This window comes from Oryctolagus cuniculus, chromosome X, assembly GCF_051225735.1.
Source record: "Oryctolagus cuniculus isolate XC-2025 breed Fujian yellow rabbit chromosome X, ASM5122573v1, whole genome shotgun sequence".
In the NCBI taxonomy this organism is placed as follows: domain Eukaryota; kingdom Metazoa; phylum Chordata; class Mammalia; order Lagomorpha; family Leporidae; genus Oryctolagus; species Oryctolagus cuniculus.
In genome coordinates this window covers 133,512,111-133,527,110 of record NC_142888.1, presented here as the reverse complement: position 1 = coordinate 133,527,110, position 15,000 = coordinate 133,512,111, and the positions used below count along the sequence as shown (strand labels likewise).

The 15,000-nt window shown below is 44.7% G+C and overlaps 1 protein-coding gene and 1 pseudogene across 1 annotated transcript; one reads left to right on the top strand and one right to left on the bottom strand.

Annotated features, from left to right (window-relative positions):
* Positions 1–360: 360 nt before the first annotated feature.
* LOC100341315 (uncharacterized) lies at positions 361–6,375 on the bottom strand. Its single transcript, XM_070066916.2, has one exon. It carries the CDS (start codon positions 1,901–1,903, stop codon positions 806–808), a length of 1,098 nt encoding a protein of 365 aa, XP_069923017.2. The 5' UTR covers positions 1,904–6,375; the 3' UTR covers positions 361–805.
* Positions 6,376–13,297: 6,922 nt separating this feature from the next.
* Positions 13,298–15,000, top strand: LOC100341575 (protein SET-like; annotated as a pseudogene).

The following is a 15,000-nucleotide window of genomic DNA, read 5'->3' as shown; positions in this document are numbered from 1 at the left end:
ACCCCTCCCACCCAGCACCCCCTTACTCTAACCACAGCCTCCTCCCACCCAGCACCCCCTTACTCTAACCACAGCCTCCTCTCACCCATCACCCCCTGCCCTCCACTCACCCCTCCCACCCAGCACCCCCTTACTCTAACCACAGCCTCCTCCCACCCAGCACCCCCTGCCTTCCACTCACCCCTCCCACCCAGCACCCCCTGCCCTCCACTCACCCCCCCACCCAGCACCCCCTGCCCTCCACACACCCCTCCCACCCAGCACCCCCTTACTCTAACCACAGCCTCCTCCCACCCAGCACCCCCTGCCCTCCACACGCCCCTCCCACCCAGCACCCCCTGCCCTCCACACACTCCTCCCACCCAGCACCCCCTGCCCTCCACACACTCCTCCCACCCAGCACACCCTGCACACGCCCCTCCCACCCAGCACACCCTGCCCTCCACAAGCCCCTCCCACCCAGCACCCCTGTCCTTCACCACCCTTTTCGGGGACCCTGCAGACCCCCACATCCCAAAACCCTGTCCTGGTGCGAGTCCCTGCTCCTCCTGGACTTCCCGGACGCCTGTACCCTCTGACCAGCATCCCTCCCGCCCCCACGCTGGGTTGCAGCCCTGTCCCTCTGAGGACGCAGAGTAACTGAGGCAAGCTGGTGGTTTGCTTCAACAATTTAATCACAGAATGCTGTCGAGGCACCGGTCAGGGACGGCCCGCCCGGCCTGGAGCGAGGGGTGGCCCAGGGCTCTGTGCGTGGACGCTGGCGGGTCCGCCGTGGGCTGGACAGGCAAGGATATGGTGTCAGCGGCTACTCCGGGCCCCGGCCCGGGGCCACTTGCGAGATGGTCGCAGTGCCGAAGAAGCCGCTGAGCAGCCCGTGGTTGTGGACCGCCATGTCCACCAGGTGAGGCGTGATGCGCCGGCTGCCGATGTTGTGGGCCTCGTTGCCCGCCAGCTCCAGCACCTTGGCTGTCAGGAATTCGATGGTGGCAGCCAGGAACACAGATGCGGATGAGCTCAGGCGCTGAGCGTAGTGGCCCTGCCGCAGACGGCGCTCCACTTGGCTCACAGAGAAGGTCAGCTGGGCTCGGGCGGTGCGGGAGCGGGCCCGCCGTCTGCGGTGGGAGGATCCTCGACGGCTGTCACTGCTCGGCATGGAGGACCCTGGACGGCTGTCATCGCTCGGCATGGAGGACCCTCGACGGCTGTCACCCCTCGGCATGGAGGACCCTGGATGGCTGTCACTGCTCGGCATGGAGGACCCTGGACGGCTGTCATCGCTCGGCATGGAGGACCCTTGATGGCTGTCACCGCTCGGCATGGAGGACCCTCGACGGCTGTCACCCCTCGGCATGGAGGACCCTCGACGGCTGTCACCCCTCGGCATGCTGAGCGCTGGGGACTGCCTGGCTTGGCTCGCTCGGCTCGGCCTCCTCCGGCGCCACCAGCCGTTGCCTCCTGAGGCGGTCCGCGGTAGCCTAGAGACCACCGAGCGGGCACTTCCGGTGATAGTGAAGATGGCTGCCGTTTGGGCCGCGTGCCGCTGGGCCGCGCGACGCGCTGTGGGCGGTGCCAACTCACCCGCATCTCTTGGCGGCAACTGTCGCTTTCCACCACGTGCAAGCCTCCTCAGAAGGATTAAACGGGGTGGGGGGGGGGGAGGCATGAGAGCAACTCCGTGATGTCCAGAATAGCTGCAGTGCTGCGCAGCCGTCTGTTTCCAACACACTTCACTACACCTGTCCCCAAAAAGAAGCCCCTGCAGCCATGAACAAGTCACTCTCCATCTCCCCCTACTCTCCTCCTTCTTATCATCACTACTCCTCTGCCTTCTCCCTCCTCCTCCCCTTAGTCTGCCCTTGCCCCTCCTCCATCTCCTCATACGTATATATTTATATACACACATAGACAAATATATATAAATTACAAACTTTCAAAATTTTTTTAATCGAATCTTAATCACCTCCAATTCCACCCCAAATAATACCACTACTTTGATAATCCTTGAGATTTAAATCCTTTAAAGTCAGTGTTGCCCAATGGTTAAGTATAACTCGGTAAGTTTTACTGTTTTTATATGGTCTATTATTTAGACTCAATGTCAAAAGGAGATCAGTTGAGTTTCTTTGCTCACATTGTTGTGTTGCATCTTAACTTATTCTAGTGAGGGTTGTGAATGGTTAATGTCTCAGTCTTTGTTCAAGAATATCTACTTCACCCTCCCTCATGAATTACAGTTTAGTTGGGTTCGACGTGCTTACTAGTTTTCCCCTAAAATCATTAGTGATGATTCTATTATTTTTGTAGCTGATGAGATATCTGTTGTCAGTTCATTATCCCTTTGATTGTATTCTGTCTTCTTTCTAGATGATTTTGTGATCTTCCCCTTGTCTTCAGCCTGCACTTTTCTCACAATTTGTTTATGTTTACTGTGGTTGTGCCTTGGGTTTTTAGAATGTGAAGGATCGTGTCTGTTACCAAGCCTGGAAAATTTCCAAGCAATGTCCCCTTGAATGGGGATTTACCACTCTTCTCCTTACTCTCCAATCCTGTCATCCCTATCAGATGCTGTTTTGGACCCTTGCATTTTTCCTAGTATCTCTTAACTTTTTGCACATTCTCTGAATTTGCTGCCTTCTGAACAATATCCTTATCTCAATCTTCCTGGTCAGTGAAATAGATGAATTGTCTCTAAAAGCCTATTCCTTTAGTTTTTCTGTCACTGGAAATAATGTTTTTATTTTTAAAAGTCCTACTTTGGTTCTTTAAAAAAACTAGCCTCTTCTTTTCTCATAGGATCTTGACCTTCTCTCATATGTTTGGATTCCTTATTTTTTTTCTAAATATCTTTAACAAACTTATGTTACACACTCTGTTCTCTTATCTGAAATTCTTGGTGTACTATCCTGCTCATCACTGTGTTTTCTGATACTCAGTCACTCAGAAGACTATTTTTTCCTTATATGTCTTATAATTTCTCTCTTGAACTTGGAGATTTCTTTTTTTAAAAAAAGACTTTCTTTATTTGAAAGTCAGAGCTACAGAGGGAGAGATAGGAAGAGAGAGAGGGAGAAAGGGAGGGAAGGAGAGAGAGAGAGAATATCAGTCTTCCATCCTCTGATTCCCTCCCCTAGATGGCCACAATGGCCAGGGCTGATCCAGGCCTAAGCCAGGGGCCAGGAGCTTTATCTGCATCTCCCACATAGTACAGGGGCACAGGCACTTGGGCCATCCTGCGTTGCTTTCCCAGGCACATTAACAGGGAGCTAGATTGTAAGTGGAGCAGCTGGGACATGAATCAGTGTCCATATGGGACTCTGGCATCTCAGGCAGTGGTTTAACTGGCTGACTTAGGGATTTCTTGAGCACTACAACTGTAGGACTTCCAATAAGATCTGAATTTCAGGTGTGTCTCTCCAGAGAGGTTGTCTGTTTAATTCTGCCAGGAGACCTAAGGGTATATATAGCTGGCTGGTATTTTCTTTATGTTAACTTGGGAGCTTGGGGTTTTCTGGACTAAATGAGATATTAATGTCAACTCTAGGCTTGCACGACAATAGCCTTAGAATTAAAAATGACCAAGGGAAGCATTTTATTTTCCTCCACCAGAAACCCTGAAGAGAAAAATCTTCATCATCATCTCCCCATGATGGTGGGGAATTTTTTTCCCTAGTCCATACTTTCATTGACTGGGGCTGGCACTGTGACATAGTGGGTAAAGCCTCCACGTGCAGTGCAGGCATCCTATATGGTGCCATTTCAGGTCCCAGCTGCTCCACTTCTGATCCGGCTCTCTGATATGGCCTGGGAAAACAGTAGAAGATGGCCCAAGTTTTTGGGTCCCTGCACCCACATGGAAGACCTGAAAGAAGCTCCTGGCTTCTTCAAATCGGTCCAGCTCTGGCCATTGCAGCCATTTTGGAGTGAACCAGCAGGTGGAAGACCTTTCTGTCCCTCTCCCTCTCTCTGTCTATAACTAGCTCTCAAATAAATAATAAAAATAAACATTAAAAAAAAGAAATGAGGGGACTGACTGAGGGGAAAACTTCAGTGAGTAAATGATGAGATCTGCAAATAGCATGGAGACTCTGGAGGCCATTAGAGAGGGAGGAACAAATCATCCTACCTGTGGTCCAAAGTAGTGATTCAGGAGCCAGAGGATAGAGCAGAACAGCGGCAATAAATCTGCCATGATGGCCGGCACCGCGGCTCACTAGGCTAATCCTCCACCTTGCGGCGCCGGCACACCGGGTTCTAGTCCCGGTCGGGGCACTGGATTCTGTCCCGGTTGCCCCTCTTCCAGGCCAGCTCTCTGCTGTGGCCAGGGAGTGCAGTGGAGGATGGCCCAAGTGCTTGGGCCCTGCACCCCATGGGAGACCAGGATAAGTACCTGGCTCCTGGCTTCGGATCAGCGCGGTGCGCCGGTTGCAGCGCGCCGGCCGTGGCAGCCATTGGAGGGTGAACCAACGGCAAAAGGAAGACCTTTCTCTCTGTCTCTCTCTCTCACTGTCCACTCTGCCTGTCAAAAAAAAAAATCTGCCATGATGCCAAGATAATGCCAAAACTCAGTATATTGAAACATAAAGCAGAGCCATGGCAGCACAGCTTGGTTTGTGGTGAATCAAATTCAAGACTCAGTACCCCAAGAGTGGAGCACAGATCAGTTTAAGTGTAACCCTGTTGATGGCATGTTACAGTTGAAAGTTAACTGTGTGGGATGTATTTTGATACTGGACGGTGTGCAGCAGCAACTCATGTCCCTGAAGGCAGGGTTCAGTGCAATGGTAGCTCCATCCCCAAGGAGGGGATATAGTGGCATCTCTTTCTCTGAGGAAGCACGCAGTGTAAATTCTGGGTAGCTCTGTAAGAAGGACTCATGATTGATGAAGATTGAGGATGTCCTCAGTTACTAAAGCTACAGATAGGGGCCAGCACTGTGGCGTAGCGGGTAAAGCCACTTCCTGCAGTGTTGGCATCCCATATGGGCACTGATTCGAGTCCTGGCTACTCCACTTCTGATCCAGCTCTCTGCTATGGCCTATGAAACCAATGGAGGATGGCCCAAGTCCTTGGGCCCTGCACCCATGTGGGAGATCTGAAAGAAGCTCCAGGCTCCTGGCTTCGGATCAGCCCAGTTCCAGCTGTTGTGGCCATTTGAGGAGTGAACCAGTGGATGGAAGATATATATATATCTCCCTCTCTCTCTCTCAAACAAATAAATAAATCTTTAAATAAAAACAAAGATAGATTCAGTGGAGAATGATGGAAGATGTAGGAGAGAGATGAGTTTCAGGATGATATCAGCTTTATTTAGGGATAATTGACAAATAAAAGAACAGGCCAGGGCCGGCGCTGCGGCTCACTAGGCTAATCCTCTGCCTTGCGGCGCCAGCACACCGGGTTCTAGTCCCGATCAGAGCACCGGATTCTGTCCCGGTTGCCCCTCTTCCAGGCCAGCTCTCTGCTGTGGCCAGGGAGTGCAGTGGAGGATGGCCCAAGTGCTTGGGCCCTGCACCCCATGGGAGACCAGGATAAGTACCTGGCTCCTGGCTTCGGATCAGCGTGGTGTGCCAGCCGCAGTGCGCCGGCTGCGGCGGCCATTGGAGGATGAACCAACGGCAAAGGAAGACCTTTCTCTGTCTCTCTCTCTCTCACTGTCCACTCTGCCTGTCAAAATAAATAAATAAATAAATAAATAAATAAATACAGGCCATCAAAGAAGGAGGTACCTTTCTCTGAAGGGAGGAGAGAACTTCCACTTTGACTATGACCTTGTCTAAATAAGATCAGAGTTGGCGAACTCAAAAGGCTTCCATAGCCTTGGCAACTCATGACTAGAGCCTAGGGTGATTACTGACGCCATAAACAAGAGTGTCAATTGTTAAATCAACAACAGGAGTCACTGTGCACTTACTCCCCATGTAGGATCTCTGTCCTTAATGTGTTGTACAATGTAAATTAATGCTATAACTAGTACTCAAACAGTACTTTACACTTTGTGTTTCTTTGTGGGTGTAGTCTGTTGAAATTTTTACTTAATAAATACTAAATAGATCTTCTGTATATAAAGATAATTGAAAATGAATCTTGATGTGAATGGAATGGGAGAGGGAGCAGGAGATGGGAGGGTTGCGGATGGGAGGGAAGTTATGGTGGGGGGGAAGCCATTGTAATCCATAAACTGTACTTTGGAAATTTATATTCATTAAATAAAAGTTAAGAAAAGTAAAATGTAAACAATCCTAGTGTTGAAAGGGACCCTACTAATAAGCTGATTAAATCTTTATAAAGAGTATATATTCAAAATACATAATTGATTTTTTGATATACATATGCACTGATATGATTACCAAAATAAAAGTAATTAATATATCCATAACGTCACATATTTTCTCTTTTTAAATTCTTTTTTTATTTTTTAATTTTTTAAGATGAAAATTTCATATATATCATATATACAGATTTAGAATGATAGCGTAACTTCCCACCCTACCCTCCCTAATATACCTACACTCTCATGCTTCCTCCTCCTTCCTTTCTTATTATTTCTTTTAATTTTTACAAAGATCTACTTTCAGTTTATTTTATACTCATAAGATCAACCCTACACTAAGTGAAAAATTCAACAAAGATTAATAAGAAAGAAATACTGTTCCTCAACAGTAGAGACGGTGGCTGTAAACAAGCATCAAATCTCAAAATGTCAATTTCACTCATATATTACATTTTTGGGTACTTTTAGTTACTACAGATCAGGGAAAACATATGATGTTTGCCTTTCTCTGTCTGGCTTATTTCACTAAGTATGACGGTTTCCGGTTTGATCCATTTTGTTGCAAAAGACAGGAATTCATTTATTTTTATGCCTGAGTAGTATTCCGTATACACATACCACAAATTCTGTATCCAGTCATCAGTTGAAGGACAAATGGGTTGATTCCATATCTTAGCTATTGTGAATTGAGCTGCAATAAACATGGGGGTATAGATAAACCTTTCACATCCTGATTTCATTTCATCTGGATAAATTCCCAGTAGTGGGATGCCTAGGTTATATGGTAGGTCGATATTCAGATTTCTGACATCTCCATACTGTCTTCCACAGTGCTTTACCAGTTTACATTCCCACCAACAGTGGATTAGGGTACCTTTTCCCCACATCCTTGCCAGCATTTGTCCTTTGTTGATTTCTGTATGAGAGCCATTCTAATGGGTGAGGTGAAACCTCATTGTGGTTTTGATTTGCATTTCCCTGATGGCTAATGATCCTGAGCATTTTCTCATGTGTCTGTTGGCCATTTGGATTTCCTCTGTTGAAAAAATGCTTGTTCAAGTCCTTTGCCCATTTCTTAACTGCATTGTTTGTTTTGTTGTTTTTGAGTTTCTTGAGCTATTTAGAGATTCTGGATATTAATCCTCTATCAGTTGCATAGTTTGCAAATATTTGCCCCATTCTGTCAGTTGACTCTTCACTTTGCTGGGTGTTTCCATTGCAGTGCTGAAGCTTCTCAACTTGATGTAATCCTACTTGTATATTTTTGCTTTGATTGCCTGTGCTTCTATGGTCTTTTCCAAGAAGTCTTTGCCTATGCCAATGTCTTGCAGAGTTTCCCCAATGTTCTCAAATAATTTGATGGTATCAGGTCATAGATTTAGGCCTTTCATCTGTTTTTAGTGGATTTTGGTGTAAGATGTAAGGTAGGGATCTTGTTTCATACTTATGCTATCAGAGATCAATTTTCCCAGCACAATTTGTTGAAGAGACTTATGGGTTTTATTATAAAAGGATGTTGTATTTTATGAAATGCTTTCTCTTCATGATTTTTTTATTTCCCTTTTGATTTCTTCTATGACCCACTGTTCATTCAGGAGCATGTTGTTTAGTCTCCATAAGTTTGCATATTTTCTAGAGATTCTTAGGTTGTTTATCTCCAGCTTCATTCCATTGTGGTCAGAAAAGATACAAGGAATGATTTCATTTTTTTAATTTGCTGAGGCTTGCTTTATGGCCTAGCATACGATTTATCCTAGAGAAAGTTCCATGCATCGATGAAAAGAATTTGTATTCTACAACTGTGGGATGAAATGTTTTGTAGCTCTCAAATAGGTCCATTTGGCCCATAGTGTTGATTAGCTCTGTTGTTTCTTTGTTGATTTTCTGTCTAGTTGATCTGTCCATTGATGAAAGTGGGGTGTTGAAGTCCCCCATTACTATTGTATTGGAGTCCATCTCTCCCTTTAGATCCATTAACATCAGTTTTAAATAGGCAGGTGCACTGGCATTTGGTGTATATACTTTTATTATAGTCTCATCTTCCTGTTAAATTGATCCCTTAATCATTACATAGTTCCCTTCTTTGTCTCTTTTAACAGTTTTTGTGTTAAAGTCTATTTTGTCTGATATTAGGGTAGCCACATACCTGCTCATTTTTGCTTTCCATTAGCATGGAATATCTTTTTCCATCCTTTCACTTTCAGTCTGCATGTATCTTTGTTGCTGAGGTGTGTTTCTTGTAGGCAACAAAAGAGATGTGTCTTGTTTTTTAATCAATTCAGCCAGTCTGTGTCTTTTAATTGGAGAGTTTATATTCCATTTACATTCAAGGTTATTATTAATAAGTGATGATTTGGTCTTGCCATTTCTCCATACATATTTCAATTGCTTTCTTTTTAGATTCATTTGTTTGCAAGGCAGTTACAGACAGAGAGAGGGAAAGGTAGAGAGAGAGGTCTTCCATCTGCTGGTTCACTCCCCAAATGGCCACAACAGCCAGAGCTAGGCCAATCCGAGAGCTTCTTCTGGGTTTCCCAAGTGGGTGCAGGAGCCTAAGCACTTGGGACATCCTCTGCTGCTTTCCTAGGCCATTAGCGGAGGACTAGATCAGAATTATAGCAGCCAGGACTGGAACTGGCACCCATATGGATGCCGGCGCTGCAGGCAGAGGCTTAACCTACTATGCCACAGCACTGGGCCCTATATTTTTATCATTTTATTTGGATATCCTTTGTACTTTTTTGAGGAGATTTTCTGCCTTCACATTCTTTCATAATAATGATTATCTTTCTATTTTTCTGTGTGTAACACATCCTTAAGTATCTTTTGTAAGGCTGGATGAGTGGTGACAAATTCTTTCAATTTCTGTTATGGAAGATCTTTATTTCACCTTCATTCATAAATGAAAGCTTTGCTGGGTACAGTATTCTGGGTTGACAGGTTTTTTTATTATTTTAATATTTAAACTATGTCTCTCCATTCTCTCCTAACCTATAGATTTTCTGATGAGAAATCAGCTATGAATCTAATTGGAGATCCTCTGAAAGTAATCTGGCATTTCTCTCATGCACATTTTAGAATATTTTCTTTATGTTTTACTGTTGAAAGTTTTATTACAGTGTGTTGTGATGATTTTTCTGGTCATGTCTATGAAGAGTTCTATGTTCCTAGTATACTTGGATGTCCCTTTTCTTTCTCCAAATTAGGGAAGTTTTATGTAATTATTTAACTGAATAAGTATTCTAATCCATTCTCTCTTTCTACACCTTCAAGAACTCCTAAGACCCATATTTTGGTTGTTTTATAGTGTCTCATAAATCTCAAACACAGTTTTTAATTTTTCTAATAATTTCTTCTTCTTCTTCTTCGTCTTCGTCTTCGTCTTCGTCTTTGTCTTTGTCTTCGTCTTCTGTCTGACTGAATGATCTCCAGTGATTTGTCTATCTAGCTCAGATAGTCTTTCTTCTGCCTCATCAAGTCTGTTAAGGCTTTACACTGTACTTTTTACTTGACATATTGAATTCTTCATTTCTAGTATTTCACTTTCTCTTCAAAATCTCAATCCCATAGGAAAATTTTTCATCAATGTCATGTATCGATTTGCTTCTCATTGCTTCTGAGTACTCCTATGATCATTCTTTTAAATTGCTTTCCAGGCATTGCATCAATCTCTTTGTCTTCATATTCTAATATTGAAGTGTTGTTGTGTTTCTTTGGGGGAGTCTTGTTTTCTTCATTATTGTTGTTTCTTGAATTTCTGCATTTATTTTTAGGCATTTGTGGAAATACTTGTTGGTTTTCCCCTCTGATCAATTTTATATTTGCATTATTCCTCTGTGTCTTACTGGAGTGTCTGCTCTTACAGTGAATACCCAGAGATGTATGCTGGGTGTGGCCAGGGAACTCTCTACTGTGCTCCAGGGTGGGGCAAGAATCCAGGGTGACACCCATGTTTTGCATGGTAGATCACCTCCATTATCAGTGGGGGGCGGGGCTGGGTATCATCATGCCTGTTGGCATAATCACAACCTCACCTCCTCTCTTCTAATGTGATCAATGACCCACAGTGGGTACAAGCCCCCATCCTCACTGGCATATGAACTACACAAAGAATCTGTGTGGTTCTCAGTGTGAGCAAGGAACCCTATGAAATGACCCATCCAAGCCATCAAGGAGCTCTGAGCTCCTGACTCCAGTGATTGCCCAGAGACCCAGCTACACCCCATGTCCTATTGTGCTATCACAGAATTCACACAGTCACAGCACACAATGCTCCCACAGTTATGGGGTACAGTGGATCTGCTCAGCCCCATAAGCCTGTCCCATCCACAGAGAGCAGAGGTATTCCTAGAGGCAGCTACCTGTGCGTGCTGCACCTTGGCAGTTTGAGCCCCAGAGTCTGTGATATGTTGAGAGGATGGGAATACCTCACAGTCCTACATGCGTGCCTAGCCTCCTATCAACCTCCCCAGCCCTTTGAGAAAATCCCCCAGTCACACACACAAGAGCTAATCCAGCCTCTACTGGTGTCAAAATGGTGCCTTCTCCCTGCCACTTGCCAGGTGCCCTTGTGGGGTATGGAGAGAAAGAAATGTGCTTTTCTTTTACTGGATTAAGCAGATACCCTGCCCCCTGCTAGGGCTCCAGGCTGGACTCAAGACACTGTGGTCTGCAAGGCTATTCCTTAGGCAGTATCACGGGCTGCCACAGTCTGCTCTTTCCTCAGTTTCAGATGCTGGTGTCTCCTCCAACCCCCAGCTACAGGGTTCATGTGTGTGGTTCCCACTCTTTGCTGTGTATCTGTACCTTCCATGCTGCTCCACAGCATCCCTCTTCTTTCTGTGAAATTTCCACTGCAAACTTCTCTCCAACTTTTTGCTGGGAATGCACTTCCTCCACTTTTTTCCTAATACTTTCCTCTGGTCAAAAACAATATGCCTTTTCCCTATTCAGCCATCTTTGAATCTCAGTCTAAAAGTTTCTTAGAGCTATTTGTCATTGCCATGTGATTATTTACTGATTCCCTTTGTTGTTTTGTGAGAACATGTGAGTGTTGAGACTCCCTAGGCTGCCATCTTGCTGTTCTTGACTATCAGGTTCATTTGTTTAAAGTATTGAAAGACAATGTAGAATTTTATATCGTTTGAAAATATTCCTTAAAAGTAAAGGAGAAATAAAGACTTTTTAGGCAAACAATAATTGAAAGAATAATGGAAAGGACATTAAAAATGACTGTCTGTTTAAAGCATCAATGATAACAATTTATGGGGTATTTATATCATAAGTAAAATGAAAAATATGACAACAGTGGCACAAGAGATGGATGTGATCATACTCCAAGAAAGAAGTTGTATAAAATTACTTGAAGATAAACTGAGATTACTTAAAATTTTGTAATGTGACACTAAGGCAATCACTGAAACAATTTAAGAAAATAAGCACAGATGGTATTGGTAAAGGAAACAGTGCAAAGTGGCAGTTGAGCAAGACCATCAAGAGATCACCTCACCACAGAAACATCAATTTGAACAGCTACCTTCACAAGAGCTAAGAAAACCATGCAAGAGACCACAGTATCTTGTTTTAACATAATAATAAAAGATGCCCTGAAGGAAGAAGGAAGGAAAAAGCTTCACACGTTACCTATCCCCAACTTCAAGCAATACAGCATGTAGAGAGACACCTCCCACTTGGGAGAGGGAGAGAAAATTAAGTCCATGCCCTAGACTTGAATCTCAATTCCACACAGATCTCCATGATCCTTGTCCATGGCCAATGCCTATGGGCAGAGCCCCTGGGCTTGTCCTAGTGCCAGGTGGAGACTCACAGTCCCAGTCAGTTGGACTTCTATTTGATTCAGTGTCACTTATGACTGATTGCAGTAGTTGAAGGCCACAAGTACACCCTCAACAGCAGATAACCCATAGCATTGTGGACATTGGTCCTTCCCTTGGGTTGTGCTACTCTCAATGGCTTGGGAGATCTAGGTATTACCCCATGTTGCATGAAATTTCCACCCCATCTGTTACTTAATCCCAGGTAATTCAATATGGAAAGATTGTCTGCTTTGACAGGACAAAAGAGAGATAGGCACAATGTCTCTGCATAAGAATTTGGAGTTTGTTTCTGTAGAGGTTCAATGCTGAGCAGAATGCTGCAGTGGCTAACCATAGGCCAGTGACAGTGGACAAAGCATCTGAGCTTGTGCCGGCTCCAGTCAGAGGCTTTCAGGGACTGAATGCCCTTTTCAGGCATACCCCGGCTAATGAACTGCCAATTTAGAATTTCTGGAAGTACAGGCACAAAAAAGCTAAGTTATGTGGACTGAAGTGAAACCTAATCCTTCAAAGCACAAATGATGTTATACACCAAGTATCAAAGACTTTCAGGGAACCACAGCTTCATCTAATGGGAAAACTAAGGCACAAAAAACTGGCCATACAGCAACCGTTATGTGAAAATCCTTAGACATAGAATAGAAAATAGTTTTTTTAAGGAAACATGATGAACTTCAAGAAAACACAGATAAATGATTCACTACTCTGAGAACTTTAACAGAGTATACATCCACCAAATAATATACTCTTTTTTCCTAGCTTTATGATCTTTGTTACTATCCTACATTATATATTAATGTCCCTGTTTTCAATAAAAATAGAATGTATGTATATGCAAATAATATCTACATGTAAAATTAATATGGCAAAATGTAAAAATTGTTAAATCTTTAAAAATTATGACTACAATTATAAAAAAGAAAACTAAAACAATAAGAAGAAATGCTGGAGCGGAGAAGTAAACTAAGCACAATTAAACAAGTGCAAGGGTCCTGGCGCCCTGGGCCAGGGGCGGGGCGGGGCGTTCGCGCAGAGCCTGGAATGCCTGCGCCCTGCCTCCCGCTACTCCCCCTGAGAGGAGGTCCGGGAGGAGATGGCTCCAGGAAAGGGAGCCGCTAGCTGGAGCTCGGAGCGCGCGAGGGAGGGAGCCTAGTCGCTGCCCGCCGCCCGCTGCTGTAGCCACCGCCTCCCCTCCGGGAGTAGGAGCTCTGGCCTTGGCCTGGCGCGCCGCCCCAGCCCCTCCCTCATCGTCAGGCGAAGGGGAAGCGCTGGGATAAAGCGGCCGGACCAAGGGAGCGCCCGCATCAGTGGTGTGAGGGAAAGCCATCTGCCCGCCCCTCTCGCCTTCCCTTCTCTCCCCTTCCCCGCTCCAGTTAGTTAAAAAAGGAGCTCAACTCCAGCCATGAGACTGGGCGACGAGACCAGAGAACAAGAAGCAATTGAACATATTCATGAAGTACATGAAATAGACAGACTTAACAAGCCGGTGAGATTTTGAAAGTGGAACACACATACAGAAACACAACAAACTCTGCCAACCAGAAGAGGTCAGAACTGATTGCCAAAATCCCAAAATTTGGAGTAACAACATTTGTCAACCATCCGCAAGTATCTGCACTGCTTGGGGAGGAGGATGAAGAGGCATTGCATTATCTAACCAGAGTTGAAGTGACAGAATTTGAAGATATTAAATCAGGTTACGGAATAGATTTTTATTTTGATGAAAATCCTTACTTCAGAAATAAAGTTCTCTTCAAAGAATTTCATCTGAATGAGAGTAGTGATCCATCTTCAAAGTCCACTGAAATCAAATGGAAATCTGCAAAGGATTTGACGAAACCTTCAAGTCAAACGCAGAACAAAGCCAGCAGGAAGAGGCAGCACGAGGAGCCAGAGAGCTTCTTCACCTGGTTTACTGACCATTCTGATGCGGGTGCAGATGAGTTAGGAGAGGTCATCAAGGATGATATTTGGCCGAATCCATTACAGTACTACTTGGTTCCTGATATGGATGATGAAGAAGGGGAAGGAGAAGGAGGAGGAGGAGGAGGAGGAAGAGGAGGAAGAGGAGGAAGAGGAGGAAGAGGAGGAAGGAGGAGGAGGAAGGAGGAGGAAGAAGGAGGAGGAAGGAGGAGGAGGAGGGTTGGAAGGCATTGATGAAGAAGAGGATGAGGATTAAGGGTAAGAAGGTGAAGATGGTGATGAAGGGGAAGGAGAGGAGGATGAAGGAGATGACTAATACAAAACACTGATGGATTCCAACTTTTTAAAAATTTTCTCCATTCCCTGGGAGCAAGTTGCTGTCTTTTCATTTTTTCCCCCTCTTGTGCTCAGTCTCCCTGTTTTTGAGGTCTCTTTTCTCTACACTGTGGTTCTCACCTTATTGTGGGGAAAATATCTGAACCAGAATACAATGGGAAAAGAATTTCTACCCCTTTGTGTTACAAATTCATTTTTATCCCTTCTTGTCTTGACAAAAACTGTATGGAATCAGCCCCACTATGCTCTTTGGGAAAAAGAAACCCTCCAGGTCTCTTGGCTCTGCTGGAAGCTGGAGGGTACCAGGCCCCTGTGTACTAGTGCATAGAATTCTAGCTTTTCTCCTCCTTTCTCTGTATATTGGGCTCAGAGATTACACTGTGTCTCTATGTGAATACGGACAATTAGCATTAACCAACATGTATCTGTCTACTTTCTCTTGTTAAAGAAAAAAAAAACCCTTAAAGAATGGGGTTATAGAAGGTCAACAAAGGGTGGATTTGAGATGTTTGGGTGGGTTAAGTGGGCATTTTAACAACATGGTTTCTCCTTTGGTATGTTTAATTGTGATGTTTAACAGATATCCTTGAAGTTTAAGATGACACTTTTAAAAATAAAATTCTCTCCTAATGA